At 40.5% G+C, this 21,333-nt stretch overlaps 1 protein-coding gene across 2 annotated transcripts in view; it reads right to left on the bottom strand.

Annotated features, from left to right (window-relative positions):
* The window catches only part of spred1 (sprouty related EVH1 domain containing 1), an 87,834-nt gene that overhangs the window by 13,822 nt on the left and 52,679 nt on the right, over positions 1-21,333 (bottom strand). For both annotated transcript variants that reach the window (XM_041214971.1, XM_041214973.1), the window contains exon 4: positions 16,047-16,096. In XM_041214971.1, the coding sequence (XP_041070905.1) occupies positions 16,047-16,096 (50 nt within the window). The remainder of the gene's footprint in view (positions 1-16,046; positions 16,097-21,333) is intronic.

The following is a 21,333-nucleotide window of genomic DNA, read 5'->3' as shown; positions in this document are numbered from 1 at the left end:
CAGAACCCATCTCTTCACCACCCTCTCAGGGTGACCTCAGCATGGGCTGCACTACATCGTGGGAGCTCACCACCTCCACCACCTCCTCCCAGGCATGTTTGGTCATGTGGGGGGGGTATCCTCCTCCTCCTCCCATCCCTGGGGTATGAGGATCTCCCACCGTGCTGTCACTTCCTCGAGGAGGGCAGCAAGGCAATTGTCTGAAAAGCGAGGGGCACAGTGCCCCCCTTGCCCTACCCTCCTGTCTGGCCTGCTCACCAGCAGCGCCCTGGGGAGCCCTTCCACTGGCCGTGATTCACAGCCTCTGAAAGGCTGCAGCAACTTTTTAAAACAGGCCGCCGGGTCACCATTGGACCCGGTGGTCATTGCAGACCCGCCGCTACCCGCCCGGTCCCGCTGTCCTCTGGAGCTGTGAGTCACGCTGGGTGGGCCTTAATTGGCCGGCCTGTGTAAATGGCGGCATGGACCCGATCGCGGGCGGCGATTGGGTCTGTTCCCACCCATGCCCATTCTCACCACACCCCCCCCCCCCGCCAGCCATGAGTGAACATTCTCTCTTCTGATCTTGAAGGGGACGTCATTGATGAAGCAGCTGATGGTGGTTGGACCTCGGATACTAACCTGAGGAACTCCTGCAGCAATGTCCTGGAACTGAGCTGATTGGCCTCCAATGGCCATCTTCCTTTGTGCTAGATATGACGCCAACCAGTGGAGAGCTTTTCCCAATTCCCATTGGCTTCAATTTTGCCCAGGACTCTTGATGCCGCAGCCAAATGCTGCCTTGATGTCAAGAACAGTCACGCGCACCTCACTTCTGGAATTCAGCTCTTTTGCCCAAGTTTGGACCAAGGCTGTAAGGAGGTGTGGAGCCAAGAGGCCTTGGTGGAAAAATCACAGGTAACAATTACATTTTCACGCTGCTGCAGACTCAGCTCCTTTGTGTAACTCATCCCAAACGATATGGGAACCACTGGATTAGGTTTCAGGCTATATTATCCACAGGTCATTTGACTATAACTCGGTGAATCTTGCTATCACAGGTGGACTATATTAAGGAATACAGAGCGCTTTTACAAATGAATATGAGCAGTGCGCTCCGACAAGGGAATAACAAAGAGTTGAGAAAGCTTATCAATTATTAAATTGAATGTGCCCTTCTCTGCACAATAAATAGTAGCATGGCCCAGGGATTTAACAGTGAGCCTTTGTACCTCGGTACTGCCCCCTCCACAAAGAAACTCATCTTTGACTCCTCCTCCTTGTCCAAGCAACCTCTCTTTTTACTCCAAAATCCTTGCACATGTTGCCTTGCACATGCCCTTCTTTCCCACAACTCCATCTATGAACTCCTGCCCATCAGATTTCAGCCCTTAAAACCCCAAATGACATCCTATGCACTCTGACATCGCAAACTATCCCTTCTCATCCTTCTCAACCTGTCTGAAGTCTTTGACCACATCATCCTCCTAAAATGCCTCTTCTCCATTGTCCAGCTGAGACTGTCCCTACCTGGTTCTATTCCTATCTATCCAATCACAGCAAGAGAATCACATGTGATGAATTATGTTATGATCCAGTTAGGAATCAGTAACTTTTTGTTTAAGCAAAGTTTGAATTCCCACTAAGAGAATAAAGCCTCAAGATTCCATGGTTCTAAGCAAACAAAATAAACTTTACTATACAAAGTCAGAAAAGTAAAACAATTTACAATATTTACCTTATACTTTCAGAATTAACATGAAGTAAACATGAACTAACAGGCAAACTGCGGTCGATCACACCACCCTGCACATTAAATGGCAGTTGTGACCGAGACAAATCCCACAGATTTCTCAGCAACGCACCCAGGTGTCAGTGACCACCAAGAGTCTCAAAATCTCATTAAAACTATCTCCCTCGCGAAGGATTTCTACTCCTCACTTTCAAAGGTCTAGTCTCTGAATTTCCTCAGAGGCCACTCCAACTCGAATTGCCTCAAAGACCACTCACCTCCTGATGGCTCAGTCTCTTCTCCTGAGACTGCGTTCCATGGGATTCCCAAAGCTGTGCTCCCACCTCTAATTACCAGCACACTTGCAACTCTTTGATAGACTGCTATCTTCACTAAGCTGGCACTGTCCTGGGTTCCTCCAGTCTCCCGGCTGCGCTGAGTTATAAAGGCTCCCAGGGCTTCTCTGAGCCCTAAATGACTAGCACAGAACTTGCAATCTTCTGCCACCTTCTCAGCTTTCCAGGACTTTGCTGAGTCCTAACTGCCTGGAGCCTATTAACAGCTCCAAGGGCTTCTCTGTGAGCTGCAAGCCACACAAGGTCCAAATTGCAACCAACCCCCTGTCCCAGCAAACAGACAAGCAGATTGAAACCAGAAGCCTTCTTAAGATCCACCAATCTCCATGACAACATGGCCTTTCATGATTTCCTGAATGCGTTTAAATTAATTTAGCCCTAATGCCCAAAACACCTTTCTGGATGGCACTTCTTTGCAAACAGTATAGACAGCATGTCTCCAGTTAAGTAAGCCCACCAGCTGTTTTAAGGCGCCGCCTCTTCTATTCTGACTCTATTAAACAAACATGGATAACTTCTGAGTTGCCATTTTCTTTTGGGTGTTCTGGCAATCTCTAAAGCCCAGCACTTTAGTTACTTTACCTTCACAACGACAATCTTCCCAAAGCTAAACATTACCTCTAAAATATTAACATGAATCATGGGCGAGATATTCTTCACACTTCCTAATCCGGCAATGCCTCCATTCTGGAATGCTCATCCTTATTTTCAAACCGCTCGCTTCCTCCAGTCACAAAACTGTCCAAGATTGCTGCTTTCCTCCGAATCAGTTCGCTTGCATATAGCCATTTTCATTGTTCCACCAGTGAAGATTGCGCCCTACAGCAGCCTTGGTCCAAGCGCTGGAACTTCCTCCCCAAGTCTCTCTGCCTCTCTCCTCTCTTTCAAGACCCTCCCTAGAACCCACCAATGCTTTTGGCCACCTGCCCTAATATCTCATTATATAACTCTCATGTCAAATTTTGTTTGACAATGCTTCTGTGACAAGCCTTGGAATGTTTTACTGTGCTGAAGGCACTGAATAAATGCAAATCATTCTTGTTGATGTTTTATGTCAGCTCTTGAAATGGACAACATGCCACTATATGAATTCTTTGTTCTTTAAGAAAGGTAGAACGTAAAAAGCGCCGAAGCAGATGAAATTTTTAAAAAAATCATACTCGCCTATATTATAGTACAGTTGTTAGTGAGTTTTTACACTTATTCTGAAAAACAAACAATGCAATTTGCAGCTATTGAAACAGGGCTCACATCAACTAGCTACATTTTTAAAAACTAGTTCTGATGATAAGTTTTTGACCCGAAGTGTGAACTCTGTTTTACTCTCTCCACTAACCAGCGGACCGTTTCCAGAATTTTCTGTTTTGATTTCAGATATCCAGCAGCCACAATATTTTGCTCTTCCTTTCAGAGCTAAGCTGGGTCAGACTCTTAAAACAACTTCACTGCTGCCGCATGCTTGAGGGAAAGAGCTCTAAGCTGACACGATCGGAGCTCAGCCCACTCAGCTGTCAATCACAGCTGCTATCACAAGGCAACACCTACCCCTCTGATACCAAACCACAAGGCTCAGACATAACTGAGTTCTCCACTGTTAAAATGGACGAAAGCAACACCTTGACCCCCAAATATTGCAAGGAGCCATCTTTTCACAATTATATGCCTGGACTAACTGTACACAAAAATTCTCCCACTGGATAGTTAATGAACACTTCAATACCTTTAATGCTAATTCCAGATTGCTGGCTTATTATTAAGGAAGGAATGTTCAATTTAACATCACAAAAATATCAAATTTGGAAAAATCCAGCTCAGGCAAAATTAATTTGCCTTAATTTTCCATCTGCAAAAAGAAGCAAGCACATGATGAGATCAAGTCCAATTTATCCCTTCAACCTTCAGTGAAATTCATCAACATGAAAATTTGCCAGCGTCAGCCTCCCCCTTCCCAATTCCAGTCACCTTGGCTGAGAACTGGTGAACACTTTCAACTAATAATTTTTTAAAAAATCAGAGAGGCCCCTCATTATAAACTGCAACTTTATACACTGTTCTATGTAGCGTATGCAATTGTTGCATCATAATGAAGACAGATTTGAGTTAAAATTTGGAGTACTTGGATCAGGATTTATTTTCCTTTCTTAGAAAGGATTTCAACCATCAAAAAGAACACAAAAGCTACAAACGGAACAGCAGCAAATATTGATAGGCCAATTCTTCAGGAAACAACCCTGGTCCTTTAATGACTTGGCCTTTGACCTTACCATGCAAGGAGTTCATAGGCTTCATGGCTTTGTACTAGATTGATTAACTGAAGAAATAGTTCAAACTGCACAAGTTTACAATCTGGTTGACTAGTATTTAGTGTATTATCACACTCATTCCTATTCATTTTGTTGGAAACATACTTAAACATGCATTTTTGTATCATGTCACTCACTGCCTTAGCCAGGGGCCCATTTCCTGTTGTTTATCAAATTAAAGACAATTTTCCAAATTTGCAATTCATTTAAACTAGCAAATGGGAATTGCATAATGCATGCACACATTTATGCATAAGCAGGCTGCAATACGGACATTTTTATAAAGCAGCTGAGTGCCTACAAACTGCAATCACCACCCACATTCTGTGACTATATTACTCTGCGCTGACAAAGGTTGGCGAGTTCTGTCTGTAAAAAGCAACCCATGGCAGCTTTTATGTAAAACGGAAATCTGGCTTTCGCCCAGCTGCTGTTATAGTAATTACTGTCCTGTGGTTGCTAAGAGATGTTTCCTATGATATTTTTTCCTTCAAAGTACTAAAATGGATGATGGGTAAAGTAATAAAATTGATTCCAGCTGCAAAAAGTTGGGACAAAAAAAACAGCTGCAAGAAAAATGGGATCCAGACTTTGTTCCCCTTCTTCAAAGTATCAGATCTTCCTTTTCCCCTTTCTGTAGACTTGACTTCAAGAAGAAAATCATTAACAGCTTTAAAAAAAAAGGTTCTGCTTTTATTATAGCTCCCGACACGATCTGGTAACAGGAAAGATTAGTGGAACACACTTCCCTCAAGCTGCTGGATTCTTATATTTTACACGCTATGAAACAAGCTTCGTTATTCAGGGAAATGTAAAGAAGCTGCTACTTCAGCATTATCAGATTAATTAGGAAGTAGATACCAATCTATCCATATTCAAATAAAGTCATTTAACACATCAAATTCAAATATTCAGGCAATAGTCACCGAGAGATTATTGTGAATAATTTGGGGTGTTCAATTTCAAGAAAAATACAAAGTTTGCTTACCTAATAACCAACACATCGGTTGATGTTTTACACCAGTGGTTAAACTTGTCATTGCACTTTCATATAAGAAAAGATCTTCAGGGTTAAGAATTTGAAGTGAACGTAAGCCAGAAAGAAGAGTGTGCTCAGTTCAGGGGGAGAAAAAATTCCCAAGATACCCATTCAACTGCTAAATTTAACTTTCATTTGAACAGCGTGGATGAAGATACCGAAATTCAGCTAGATTAAAAAGTTAAGGTTCCTTCAGATCTATACTTAGGCTTTCTTTCTAATTTGCAATTTACTAGATTTTCCCCTCAAGCACCAGATTGTAGTCAAGTCATAACTATCTTGTATAAGAAAAATTGTTACGGCATAATCTGCATGATATTATACCACGGCCAGCGGCAACCCGAGCACAAATTGTGTTAGTTAGAAACTGTTTTCTCCCTCAGCCTTCCACATGGACTCATCTCCATATGGGCCAAACACCAAACCTGCCAGCACAGTCAGAAGCATTTTAGAAAGTTGTTTTTTTTTTAAATTTTGCTTTAAGAAATATTCCTGGTTATATTCAAGAATGGTAATTTGGTGTATTTTGATTAAGACAGCTGAAAATTGGTTTATCATAAAAGATAAGCATTTCAGCTGGCATCTGGTTCACAACCCTTGTGTAACCCAATTTTAAAGTAACTAAAAATGACAAATACACAGAACAATTTGCTGGTTATGTTGGTGTACAGTTTCTCAGTTTGAATCTAAAAGAATTATATTCAAGCTTTTAAAGTCTGTCTATTAGTGCCCTTATGCCTAAAAAAAATCCCCTAATATTTAAGGCTCTTGAATAGGTGTTATAAATGAAAACTTACAGTGGTGATTAACTCAATCTTGGGGTGGGGTAGGCATTGGGGTTGAGGCAACTTTTAGCCAGATTCATTTTTAAACGAATGCAAAACATCACAAAAACTCGCTTTGCGCCAGACGCAATTTGCGCTTCAACTTCCATGACCTTTTCTAATTTTCTACCGATTTGGAACCAATGGCACCAAAACAAATGCGAAACTTTGCAGATTTCCACGCCCACCATCCAAAACTTCCAGGATCATTTCAATTGATACAGAGAGGAAAGAAAAACAAGCCGAAAATATTTTTCCCCATTAAGAAAGTTTTACACCGCAAAGGCTAAATGATCATTTTGAAAGAAAAACAGAGTCAAACCAGGGGTCCAGCCATCAGTCTCAGAGCTAATTGCGCATTATGGTGTGGTCTTTGATCGCAAACCCAAAATCCATGCACTTCATATTGACTGCTAGAATCTCAAAACCCTCACCATCGTTACACACAATGGGACACAATAGGACAGGTCTACTTGCGCATTAAATCAGGGATACTCATTTTATACCAAATAAATTAACCGTGGGTTTACTGACAGCAAATATAGGTTAAGGCCACTTTCACTGGATCTCTACATCTCTAATATTACTCATCAATTCATGAGCAGCCTTTGTTGAACTCCAAAAACAAGATTTAATAAGTGCCATGAAATTGTCCACATTAGGAAAATGAAACTGAATTTACAAGATGAGGTGGGTGCTAACAGCATGCAGATGAAGATCAGAAGTGATCAGAAAACCAACAATTGTATCTCATCACCGTCAAAAACCACCCACATCTGCTCTAGCTAAAAGCAGAAAGCATCTGCGACTAGATGAATTAACAGCACAAACAGAGAAAAATGGGTTTGATCCAACAGGCATTAGAGGCGTGACTGCTTGGTGACCAATGTTGGGAACAAAATATGGCAGCATATTTGGCATTTCCAAGAGATAGACAAGGTGGAAAAGTGGTGGGGGTGAGTAGCCCTGCTGATAAAGGATGACACAGGGAAAGTTGCGAGGAATGAACTTGGCTCAGAAGATCAGGAAGTAGAATCCGTATGGGTAAAGATAAGAAATAATTGGCGGTGGTGGGGGTGGGGTTTGAAAACACTGGTGGGGGTAGTTGATAGGTCTCCTACAACAACAATAAATATTTAAATAGTGCCTTTAATGTAATAAAGCATCCCAACGTGCTTCACAAGAGCATTATAAATCAAAACAATGAGCCACATATTAAGTCAGATGACCACTAGCAGTGGCTATAGTGTTGGGCTAAGAAATAAAGAGGAGCTTGTCAGAAGGGTAACATAGTAATTATGGGCAACTTTAATTTTCATATGGACTGGACAAATCAAATTAGCACAAGTAGCTTGGGGGATGAGTTCATGGAATGCATTCAAGACAATTTCCTTGATAAGTACATCACGGAACCAAGCAGGGAACAGGCTATTTTAGATGGTGTCTTTTGTAATAAAACAGGGAGAATTAGTTATCTCATAATAAGGGATTCTCTGGGGAAGGATGGTCATATTATGATGAATTTCAGATCAGGTTTGAGTGTGCCACATTTAACTCAAAAGGATCTTAAATCTAAATAAAGCTAATTACATTGGTATGACTGTGTGGGGGCAGTTGGTCAAGGTGAGCTGAAAAGTTGAGTTAAAAGTTATCATAATGGGTAAGCAATGGGAAGTTTTAAATAATTTCATAATTCTCAGTGGATTTACATTCCTTTGTGAAATAAAAATTCCTGGAGAAGTGATCCATCGCCAAGGTTAACTAAAGAGGTCAAGGATAATCTTACATTAAAAATGGGGGCTTCTAATAATTCTAAGAGTTTCAAGGTTCAGAATTGGGAGGCTTTTAGAAACCAACAAAGGATGACCAAAAAATGATAAAGAGTGAGAATACAGAATATGGGAGTAAGCAAGTAAGAAATATAAAAACAAATTGTAAGAGCTTCTTATAGATATGTAAAATTAAGTACGGGTTCCTTAAAGACAGAGACACGATAAATTGTTATGGGGGATAAGGAAATGACAAATGTTAAACAAGTATTTTGATAATTTTACAATGTAAGTCACAAGGAACATACCAGAAATAGCAGGGAACCGAGGGTCTAATGAGATAGTTAGGAACTTAAAGCAATTAATATTAGTACAGAAAAAGTTCTGGAGATATTAGTGGGACTAAAAAATAACACATCTTCTGGACCTGATGGCTTACATCTAGGGTGCATCCTAGTGGCTGTAGAGATAGTGGATGCAACGGTTGTGCTCTTCCAAAATTCCCCAGGATCCTGGTGGTTTGGGAGTTAGAAAAGGCTAAATGCTAAGAGAGAGAAAAAACAGGAACTACAAGTCAGTTAGCCTGACATCAGTCTTTGAGAAAATACTGGAATCCATTATTAAGAACGTGTTATCAGGGCACTTAGAAACTCATAATATGATTCAGCATAGTTAACATGGTTTTGTGAAAGAGAAACTGCGTTTTACAAACCTATAAATGTTTTTGGAGGGTGTAACTAGCAGGGTAGATAAAGGGAAATAGTGAATGTAATAAATGTAGATTTTCAAAAGGCATTCAATAAGACAACACATAGGCAGGAGTACATGAAGTTAGGATGGATGGAGGATTGGTTAAAGGATACAAAACAGGGTAGGAATAAACACATCATTCTGGTTAGCAGGGTTTTCCAGTGCTGGGATCTCAAGCTATTTACAATCTTTATTAATGACTTGGATGAAGGGACTGAGTGTAATGCATCCAAGTTCGCTGACGATAGAAAATTTGATGGGAAAGTAAGCTGAGAGGATGACAGAGTCTGTAAAGGAACATATAAGTGTGTGGACAAAATAGCTGATGGAGTATAATGTAAGAAAGGCCAAGTTATTCACTTTGGCAGGAAAAATTACAAAAAATTTATAAATGATGAGAAAATAATAAATATTGGTGCTCAGAGGGATTTGGGTGACCTTGTACAAGAAACAAAGTTAACACAAAAGGTACTGCAAGCAATTAGGAGGGTAAATAGTAAGTTGTCTTTTATTGTAAAGGGGTTGGAGTACAAGAGTAAGGAAAATTTATTGTAATGCTATCGAGCTTTGGTGAGATCACACCTGGAGTACTAAGCATAGTTTTGGTCTCTGTATCCAAGGAAGAATATACTAGCCTTTGAGGGGAGCAACAAAGGGTCACTGGATTGATTCCTGAGATGAGTGGGTTGTCTTAGGTGTAGAGATCGAGTAGAATGGGCCTGCACCCTCTGGCATTTTGAAGAATGGGAGTTGATTTCATTGAAACACAATTGAGGAACAAGCTAATTTGGATCTACAATGGGTGCAATGATAAAGGTTTAATTAATAACCTTGTGGCAAAAGGGCCTCTGGGGAAGAATCACCATAGTATGGAATTTTATATCGATTTCAAAAATTATTTAGTTAAGTCTGAAATTAGGGTCTTAAATCTTTAATCTAGACAAAGCAAGCCACGTAGGTATGAGAGGAAAATTGCCTAAAGGTAGACTGGTTAGCACTTAAAGAACGAGTACATAATTTGCAACAAATTTACCTCTATGGCACAAAACCCCCCAAAAAGTGGTCCACTTGTTGCTAACAATAGGAGTGTAAGATACTGTCATACTAGATCACAGCAAGCGGCTTATAATGCTACCAAAAAAGAGTGGCAAGCCTGAGGGTTAGGAGGATTTTAGAATTCAGTGCAGGTTGGGCCATGAAATTGATAAGGAAAAAGAAAAGATTGCACTCGCAAGAGACATAAAAAACCCAGGTTCTACATGTTTCTATGATTATAAATGGGAGGAGATTAGTAAAAGTAAATGTGGGGCCATTACAGGCAGAGACAGGAGAGACTGGGAAATGCTTTCATTCAGAGAGACCTGAACGTTCTTTTACATGAATCACAGAAACTTAACATGCAGGCCCTGCAAACAATTAGGGAGGCAGATGGTATGTTAGCTTTTATTACAAAGGAACTGGAGCATAAGAAACAAGGAGTCTTACTACAATGATACAGGTCATTGTTGGGGCCACACCTGGAGTAGTACATGCACTTTTGGTCTCCTTACTAAAGAAAGGAAATACTTTCCCTAGAGGGGGTGCAACGCTGGACTGGTTCTGGGATGAGGGGAATGTCCCATTAGAAGGGATTCAATAGGCTAGGCCTATATTCCCTGGAGTTTAGAAGAACGAGAGGCAATCTCATTAAAATATTTAAATTCTTAAGTGGCTTAACAGGGTAAATGCTGAGAAAACATTTCCCCTGACTAGGGAATCTAGAACATGAAGTCTTAGAATAAAGTGTCAGCCATTTAGGACGGAGATGAGGAGAAATTTCTTCACTCAAAATGGTTGTGAATCTTTGGAATTCTCTACTCTAGCAAGTTCTGGTGCTCAGCTGTTGAATATATTCAAGACAGAAGTTGATAGATTTTTGGGTGCTAAGGGAATTAAAGGATATGGGGATAGTGTGGGAAGGTGGAGTTGAGGCAGAAGATTAGCCATGATCTTACTGAGTGGCAGAGCAAGCTTGAGGGGCCAAATGGCCTACTTCTGTTCGGATTTCTTATGTTCTTATAGTCCCAATCCAAATGCAGGTGTTTTTTTGGATCACGATAACCAAACAGAACAAGTTGCTCTTCAGCATACTGTAACCTCTCTGCGTAACCTTCAATGGCTATACTTTTCTGAATATATAATTAAGTAGTCCTTCATCTGCATCTACCTGTTATGTAATATTTACTCACTGTAATACTTTACTGTTATGCTACTTTCCAACACTCTGAAATTTAGCCATTCCTCTTATGAATCAGTGCTCAAATAGGCCCTGAGGTAGTTGGCACTGTTTACTTAGCTCAGGACTCTCTCTCAACGAAGAAACCTTGTTCTCCACAGCATCTTCCACTTTGTAGGCACAAAATTGGACCACAAACTTGACAATGTCACCTGACCCTTGCAACTGGAACGCCTGTCACAACTTCCCAACTGACCTCAAGTCTGCCACTGACTCCTCTCCCTGCCAGCAACCAGCTGCTTCTCTTCCTCAACACCCTCCTTGCTTGTGGAGAGTCTGACACAAGTTGTTCATTGCTTTCAAAATTGATGCATCTTTTTTAATTGTTAGAGTGATTTTAGCTGTGGCTTAGTGGCTGGCACTCTTGCCGGGGTCAGAAGGTTGTGGGTTCAAGCCCCACTCCAAGACTTTGAGCACAAAAATCAAGGCCGACAGTCCTGTGCAGTACTGTGGAAGTGCTGCAATGTTAGAGGTGATGTCTTTTGGATGAAACATTGAACCAAGGCCCTGTCTGTACTCTCCGATGGAGATAAGAGATCCAATGGCAGTGTTCTGAAGGACAGGAGAGAGGAAGAGATTTGTCCCGTATCCTGGCCAATATTTATCCCTCAATCAAAGGAAAACAGATTATCTCGTTATTATCACATTGTTGCTTGTGGGAGCTTGCTGTGCACAAATTGCTGCTGTGTTTCCTGCAAAAACAATGACTACATTTCAAAAGTACTTCATTGGCTATGGAACACTCTAGGGTATCCTGTGATTTTGAAAGATGCTATATAAATGCAAGCCTTCCTTTTTATTTTTGGTTGAAAGGAATCATTTTCAGCATTAAGGTAATCTATTTTTAAAATAAATGTGTCTTCTCAGGAAACCTGCACTAAGTCCAATGATTTGTCCCCAAACCACAACACCAGATCTCAAGGTCAGCTTTGGGTTCAGTCATGACAGTGATTAGTTGATGGGGCCTCCTCTATATTCTCCCTACCTGAACCCACATGAGCCTTAACATCAGTGCCTATGGAAGGTCAGAGAAGGGATTGAAGGGGAAATATTACTTTAAAGGGTTTTCCCAGCAATGACTTGGGAAAACATTGAAAGTGCAAGATTTTCCAAGTTGTTGGTTGGGTAACCCTTTGAAGAAATTCCTGCCCTTACTCTGCTGCTACAAGACCCTATCCTTTTCCCCCAACATCAGTAATGTCACCTAGCCTAACATCTCTCAATGCTTTCATCTCAGAAGGTAAGTACCCATGACTTCCCTCCCTAATGATGACCTTCACTTAAAAAAAACTCCATTAACTCAATGGTTAGTGACACCCTCTCTCAATACTCTGAAAGTAAGCAACTCCCTTTCCGTCAAAGCAGCCGTATCGTCAGTCCATCATCACACTAATGCTGGGCCAAGTATTCTCACATCGCAGGATCTCTCAGTCTCGTACCCAAGTGCTGTCACACATACTCTGACGATGTTTTACTGCTCTTATCAGGCCCCATTACCCTACTCTCTGTGGTCCAGATACCAGGGTCTGGATTTTGTGCTTGACGTGCACAATCAGAAGTGGTGGTGGTGGTGTGTGGAATGGGGAGAGGGCGGATGCCGAGACAGCGGAGAGTGCGGGCGGGCGGTTTACAATGAGCTCCCTGAAGGCTGATAACTGCTGTGGAGCTGCCGCAAGGGGCTGCAGTATTGTTCAAAGGACATTTGCACACAAAAAAAAAATGCCAGGAAACTCTCTCTAATGCAACACAAACAGCTGACAGCAGTCCTCATAACTCCTCAACCTTCAGACATCTTCTGTGCTTTTTATCCCGCCCTGGATTGAGAATGATGCAAAAACATGAAGCCTGTCTGGCCAACTGGCCTGTGCGCCAAGTGTAAAAAGTGCACGGGGCACTAATAATCCCAGTCCAGTGCGGCTTTAACTGGCTTAACTGGAACTCCGTCGGCAGGCGCACTTCTGATTCCCATGCGTGTCGGCTGACCCGTGATATGGCACATCGCCGATGTGACACTGGGACGCCTGCTCGATGTTCTCTCCGGCCAAGTCATGTTGGCCACACGTCCGATCGCAGCGCATAAAATTCTGGCCCAAGACAGTTCTTCCCAAGCGATAACATCTCACAAGCTCTCGTCTCAGTCTCCAGTACTCCCACACTGCAAGACCACCTTCTCACACTCTCACCAGCCTCCCGCTATGATTTTATGCAACTCCTAGCTATGTAACTGCAGCAACTTTCCTGCCACCTTCATGGACATATTTGGCTTTTATCAAAAGGAATAAAATGCACCACTCTTTTGTCGTGTTATCAAGTACCTTATCCATGATTAGAAAATGACAGATAACTGGTTATTTTCTTTGTATTCTGGACAATTAGATAATTCTACTGTCATCTTTCTGTTTATGATGAAGCTCACTGGGTAATAAAATTGGTTAAAAATGAGAAGAAAGTTAAGTATTTATCAAGTTACACTGATTAAGTACTGCGTACGAGATTTTAAAATCATCCTTTCCTTCTTAATGCAAGCATTTTAAGATAGCTGATATACCCTCAGAAATACAGCTTACCTTTGTCTGCTAAGCAACCCATTAAAATGACTATCCTACCTGCCTAGAGCAAAACCACTTCAGACTGTGCGAGTAAATCACAGGTCTTTCAAATTTTTGGTGCAATGCTGGACAACCTCACATCCACAAAGGAGTCAGACAAAACATTGCCTGGGGCAGAAGAACAAAGTTGACAATTTTAGACTGATATTTTGCCCAGTGTATTACTCATCTTTCCTGTGCCTACAGCCAGAAATCTTAGAACTTCCATTTTAGCCTCACCCCAGCACAAAAGATTGCTGGCAGTCAGCCGTGCCAAAACACCTGCCTACAAAGCTTATATCTGGTTGCATTATGAACTGGAAATCTCAATTACCTTCTCGGGTAAACCTGAGAGTTCGGCGCACCAATTCTTTTTAAATCTGATCGGGAGAACAAAGTAACTGACACTAATAATCATCTAGGTAGGTTACTTAATACATAGAATGCGCTGTTTTCAAAGAATCCTCTTTAAAAAATTATAATGTGGACTGTCAGAAAAAGTCATGGATGAATCGATAGCTTGACACAGTTTGAAAGCTATTGCATTTTTTCCCTTGGCATAAATAGGCAGATTTTGTCCGCTAAGATCTACAGACTTATGCCGTCTATAGGAGGTTTCTTCAACCCTGCTCCAGCTTGAAGCATTTCACTATTTAGTTCTGTCGCCACATTTAGTATAATGCAGTTTATTTTCCATTGCTAATTTTCTTTTCCCCGAATGCACCAGCTCTTGCTGGGGTATAATTCTATCGGCACCCATCCAGAAGTTCATGACAGCACTTGGATACCCTGTATATCCTGCTGATAGTGTGATTTTCCAAGCTTCCACAGCTTTCATTTCACTCTTGGACCTCTCTGAGGCTACGGTCCCTATTGTTTTTCTGTGAAGCATTTTATAGAACACTTCCTATTGATACTGTCAGGAGCGCCCAGCAGCGAAGCAAATGCAGTCTGCTGCTCCCCTTGGCAAGTACAAAGGTTCATTTTGATAAGACAACTGTTTTTCAGTGATAAAAACAAAAAACTGCAGATGCTGGAAATCCAAAACAAAAACAGAATTACCTGGAAAAACTCAGCAGGTCTGGCAGCATCGGCGGAGAAGAAAAGAGTTGACGTTTCGAGTCCTCATGACCTTCTGTGGAAGGGTCACGAGGACTCGAAACGTCAACTCTTTTCTTCTCCGCCGATGCTGCCAGACCTGCTGAGTTTTTCCAGGTATTTCTGTTTTTGTTTTGAACTGTTTTTCAGTATTATATGGGAGCATTTTGATGATGTGCTTCCTATTAATCTGTAGCCAATAACTTAACATAAAGGATATTCTGTGATCTATAGAATTGATGCAATTTTCGAACCAAACATGGTCGATAGGCTTTTCAATCTACTGAAGCTTCTAAAAATGCATTTTCCACAAGTGTTTTCTGCAATAAGTTCACACAAACACATACACGTATCAACAAACGCCTGACGTTTGTAATAATCAGCTTCATTAATCAAAGTGGTTAAAAATTGCAACCCTTTTGCAATCACAGATCAAGGTCACAAAGCCCAAAAATTGCTAAAATAAACTGGACAGAAGCCAGTAAAGTCATTCCAAAAATCATATTCTTATGCAGAGTTTCTGAAATTCTATATCTCAATACGACATCATTCTCATGTATATATCCATTATTCCTTTAGCATATCCATTTAAAGTAATGACATTTCCTCCCACACAATGCTTGTTGTAGATTTAAAAAAAGGGAAAATGCAGCGAAGCATTTAAAAAGCTTTGGTTGAGTGGCATTAAAAAGTCTTAGTAAATCTTAATGATTGAGCAAAATGAACATTCACATCTACTTAAAAACAAAAAAACTGCGGATGCTGGAAATCCAAAACAAAAACAGAATTACCTGGAAAAACTCAGCAGGTCTGGCAGCATCGGCGGAGAAGAAAAGAGTTGACGTTTCGAGTCTTCATGTCCTCAACTACTATTGTCGTTGACATCTTTTGATGATCTGCTTCTATCACTGCTTGTTTGTCCCTACAACCACACCAAGCCCCTCCACCTCTCTGTCTCTCTATCTCTCCGCCCCCCACACACACACCTTAAACCAGCTTATATTTCAGCTCTTTCCTGGACTCGAACTCAAGTTCTGTCGAAGGGTCATGAGGACTCGAAACGTCAACTCTTTTCTTCTCCGCCGATGCTGCCAGACCTGCTGAGTTTTTCCAGGTAATTCTGTTTTTGATTCACATCTACTTGGTCATTATTTAATTCTGAAATATTAATTCTCAATCCACCAAATTAATGGATTTTTTCCCAAGTTCCAGAGCAACATGATAAGTTTCTCACTGTTAATACAGAGCAGATCCAACAGATACCTACTTTGGAAAGCTTTGAGAAGAGGTAGCCTTAATTAACTCAATTTACACATTTCTTTGTGCTACTTACTTGAAAGCCATCATCAGGGACTGTTGCTTCAACGACACATTCTTGGCAACCTGCTCACAAATAAAATATTCATGTCACCAGACATCACCACCAGTAGTCATTCTTTAAAATTTGAAATTTACAATGATAAAAGCTTCTCAATTATATCAGGTCTGCCCAAAAATATTATTGGCAGTTGGGATACAATAGCTAATAAAACAACAAATGATTATGGACAAAGTTCACAGCAGCCACTAGGGTTCCCTTATTGGCAATTTAGTGGCAATCAGCAATAAACTGTTTTTAAAAAAAAATTCTTTCATGTGAAGTCACTACCAGGGCCAGCATATTTTACTCTCCCTAATTGCCTTTGAAGAGTGGCTTGCCAGGCTAACTCACAGGGCAGTCAAGATCAACCATATTGCTGTGGGTCTGGGGTTACATGTAGATCAGACCAGGTAAGGACTGCAGATTTCCTTCCCTGAGGGACTTTAGTGAACCAGATGGGTTTTTATGACAACTGATGCTAGCTTCCTGGTCACCATTACTGAGTCTTGCTCTCCAATTCCAGATTTCATTAATTAAATTGAAATTCCACCCGCTGCGGTGGTGGGATTTGAACCCGAGGCATTAGCCTGGACCTATGGGTTACCGGACCAGTGAAATTATCACCACTCCACCATCTCCCCCTCCTCTCAAAGCCCATACCATGAGTGACAAATGCTAAGAGAAAGTAGCACTAGCAAAATCGGCAAAAAAATAAAACATTGATCGGCCAAGTCAGAAGAAAGATTTCTTTGCCGTCTAACTAAAAGTTAATAGATGTTTATGTAATCAAAAACACACAGATGTTCAGCGTAAAAGGTTACATTTTCCCTAGCTGAAAAGGAGACAGAATTAACATTGGAGGAGTTAGATGAAGTTGTACTTCTTTGAATTAAATCAAGTTTCACATCATCAGACCAGAAGTGAAATCACATGAAAAGCATGGTCATTCAAAAAGTTCAAAATTTTGCACCAGACATCTTGCGTTTTGTATAATATATGCTTGAAATTATTTTTTTAGTCTACATTGGGTATTAGATTGTTGTGTAGAGGAGGAGGCTGAAACCTCGTAGCAAAAATAATGTCAAAAAAGTGATCAATTACTTTATAAACCTACACTTACCAGGGGACCTTTAAGTTTCTTTCAATTTACTGAATGCTGACATTGAAGGGAGCTCTAATCCCTCTTTCAGCTACAACTTTCAATAGCTGATTCACCTGCACAAACCTCTCAACTTTGCACAGCTATGTTGTGAAGAAACTTAACACTGAACAGGGTGCGGCAGGAACAAAGAGAATACAATAACACCGGTGATGAACAGGCTCGCCGGTTCATTTGTTTTATTCGTGGGATATGAGTGACGTAAGGCAGTATTTACTGTCCATCCCTAGTTGCTTTGAGGCAATTAACAGTCAACCACAAAGTCAGAGGCTGGTGTTACATGTAGGGGTAGCTGGTCCCTCCCTGAAAAATGTTAATGACCCAGTTGGATTTTTACAACAATCCAATGCCTTTTTTTGGATGTTGGCTCATAAAATACAGATTCTTTTGAATTCACTTTCTCAACTTGACGTGATGGGATATGAAGGAATGACCCTCGGTTTTCCTGTGAATGTAATTTTTGGTGGAATATATTCAAAGCTCTGCATTTCAATTTTGGATGAATGCAAGGAGACAATGAATCATTTGAACACAGTCCATCAAATGGAGTGCTCTTTGGCGTGATGTGATATCTTTATATAAAAAGAGAGATCGAAAAAATCTGCAGTACTCTTCTGAGAGATTTTCTCACTTGTAATGTGGTGTTTAATTACTTCTATAAAAAAAATTAAATCAAAATAGCCTTCTTGATGAGAAACGTGGATTCAAGACTCCCAAAATGTTTGGAAGGTAAGTACACCGTCTAGGTCAAAGGTTTTTGGGTTCTTTCCAACTTAGCTGACTTCAGCTAGGATGCTGCTGTTATAAATGCTGCATTCTAAGGCTATAAAGGAAATAAGAGACAATCTGACTTCTTATTCCTCCTTGCTATCCAGTGACGCTTAATGGAAGAATCATCTGCACAAGGCAGAACTGAGCTGGACAGTCCAGTCAAATAAACAGCGATCATCAGCAAGTTAAACGTATGGAAAGCTATCACTTCAATAAAGTACAAAAAGGTCTAAAATGAATAACATGACTTCCTAGTGGTTTGGATTTACAGGCCTCACCTCGCTAGTAGGAAAGACAGAACTTTCTACAATTGGCTTTGCTAAGATGTTGCATAGCTCCAGGTTGCCTGGTGCATTCTTAACCCAATATGAATTTTAAAACAGAACAACAGGCACATGTTAAAGAACAAGGATACATAATGTGAACAATTAGACCCATTCCATCCAGAGACTCTCAGCCATGACTTTAAATATTTAAATATTTTGTTTTCCATTTTAACATCTAAAATTAATGTCAGAAATTGTACCCATGAAATTAGTGCAAATAATACCTAACTACTTATTTCAAATAAATTACAGGGAAATGTAATATTTCCAAATTATCCACTGAAATGGGTGACCTTTGTTACGCTAAAGTTATAAGGTAGCACCCAAGATATATATCTGAGTGTCACCAATGAAAAATAAATTGTCAAGACTGCTAATAACCCTACAAAAACAGAACTCCTTACTAGCAGAACGAAGAAGCCAAAGGTGCAAAAGCAGGTTATTAGAACACAAACAGCCCCTTCTTCATTTATGGTTACTAATATTCTACTAATTTCAAGTTCTACAACGTGGTTATTACAGCAACCTTATGTTGCCATGGTAATATCAATTACAGTGGAACACATTATTATGCTGACCGGTTAGTTATTTTCTGTATCAATTATTACTTACACCGGTACTTTCTAACACAGCATTTTGAATAGATATCATATGGTATTTTCACTGGGAAATAATCCACATCTAAAGCTACATAAGCAGAAACACACAAAACGTCATCACAAATGACAATGCAAAAAAAAAAAGACAAGGTGGATTCCTTTACAACACATCTGTATGTGGTCGAGGGCTTTTGGCAGAAGGTTCAAGTTTTATCATCTTAAATACGTTTAGTTCCCCTTTGAAAGTGCACATATCATATATGAAAAATTACTGAGTTACTGAAAACTCCGCCAAATACCAAATATGAACAGAGCTGTGTTGACAAAATCATCAACTCAGTAGGGGAAAACAAAAGTTTAATATTTGTTTCAAAAAGAAGCCACGTGTATTTGCTAGGTAATGCCAAACTGACTAGGAGTGCTTGCACTTGGGTCTAAGAAGTACGATCCGAATTAACACTATTTGTTATGTTTAACATGGGCTGTGAACATTACATATAAGAAACCACGCTGACAGATGACCCCTGTTAGTAGATTAAAAACGAGTATAACAGCAGTAGGAATTATCTTCATTATTTCTCATTTGGAGTCCCTCTTTAGATTTTTTTTTTAAAAAAGGCAGCAGTGACTTTTTGTTTGGCTCAATAGCCACTTAAGCTGGGCTTGTTGAACCCCAATCATAATCATTCCTTCTCGACTGTCTTGGGTAATTAGGGACGGGAAACAAATGCTGGATTTCCCAGTGACCCTCGCATCCCATGAAAGATTAAAAATCTGTAACGTCTGCAGCATCCTTTCTCTTCCCCTCCCTCCCCACCCTTTCAACAAGTCATCTCCCTTTCTCCCTCCAACTGGAGTGCTGCCACCCTCGAGAACTTTTCTCTCTTCACCCCCGGCAACAGAGAACCTGTCTCCATTTCTGTTCCCACTCAACAAGGAATGCTGTTTCCTGAATCCTCAAATAGGGTCTTCCCTCTTCCTCCACACAAAGCTTTACCCTCTCTCCCTCTCTCTTTCGTTCCTCTCTCCATATTTGTTTTCTCCCTTGCTCCACTCTCCTGAGAGAGTCAACCTTTTCTTTTCTACTCCTCTTCCCAGTTCTCTAACCGCAGTCGCTTGACTCTTAAAATTTTCAAATCCTTGCCTGATAGCCATCAAAATCCGATCCAGAAGTAGCTACCACCCCCCACCTCCAATATCTTAAAGCAAAACACAGCCACATAAATATAATTTTAAGAGAATACAACTTCACCTGATATTATTCCAATCAAACAGCAGCAAATATATAAAAGCAAACGACTGAGGCTGCTGGATACCTGAAACAAAAACAGAAAATGCCAGGAAAACTCAGTTGGTCTGACAGCATCTGTGGAGAGAGGCCCTTTTTAGGGTAAGGCTTTGTGTGGAGGAAGAGGGAAAGCCCTGTTTGAGGATTCAAGAAATAGTGTTCCAACGCAAACTGGAGGAACAGCACCTCACCTTCCGATTAAGCACTTTACAGCCTTCCGAACTTAACACTGAGTTCAACAACTTCAAACCATGAGCTCTTTCCTCTATCTTCATCCTTTTTAATCACATTTAAAAAAAAATATTTTTATTCACTTTTTGATTGTTTTATCCCTTTTTTATCCCTTTTTCCAGCCTTTCTCTCCAACGGCCGCCCCTCCCCTCACCCCCAAAATGACCATCTGTTGCCTGTCCCATGTTGTTCTTTCAGAGTGCTGACCAGTGGGTCTGCTATTAACACATTGTTTTCGTACACTTATGCCACCTTCTTTAGCCCTTACCACTACCATTAACACTCCCTTTATCTTGTGTCCATGACATCCTTGCCGATCACTCCTTAGCCCCCACCTATCGCTGATCTTCTATCCAGCTTCAACTGCTCCATCCCACTTAAACAGTGCAAATTTCATCACATTTCCACTTCTCTTTGGCAGCAAATATATTTTCTGATGATAATGTTCCAAAAACAAGTGAGAATAGAGTTATGGATTTATCATGTCCATATCATTTTCTCTCATTCTCCAGTTGCCGGTGTGTGTCCATGACTGCTTTTCCAATTGCCTTTGCCCATACACTATATTGTCTCCTCACCCCTCAGTTTAATTGTTATATTTTCATTTTACTTAGGTGTCTTTTCTCATTGCCTCTAAGTTCTCTCTTCCTCAGTGTAATATTTTTAATCCCTTCCACCAAAACTTCCCGTCTCGCCAACAAAAAAAAAACTTCTATTGATATACAGCCTTTAATGTAGAGCACTCCAACGAGAATCATAGGAATGTAATCATATATTCATTCCTTTTTTTTATTTTTCATTGTTTATAAAACTGTATAAAGCCAATTTGGAGGGCAATGCTTCAGTTTTCATTAATATTATTGCAAATATTACCTGGATGAGTGCA

This window comes from Carcharodon carcharias, chromosome 20 (genome assembly GCF_017639515.1).
Source record: "Carcharodon carcharias isolate sCarCar2 chromosome 20, sCarCar2.pri, whole genome shotgun sequence".
NCBI lineage: Eukaryota > Metazoa > Chordata > Chondrichthyes > Lamniformes > Lamnidae > Carcharodon > Carcharodon carcharias.
This window is presented reverse-complemented; position numbering and strand designations above follow the sequence as displayed.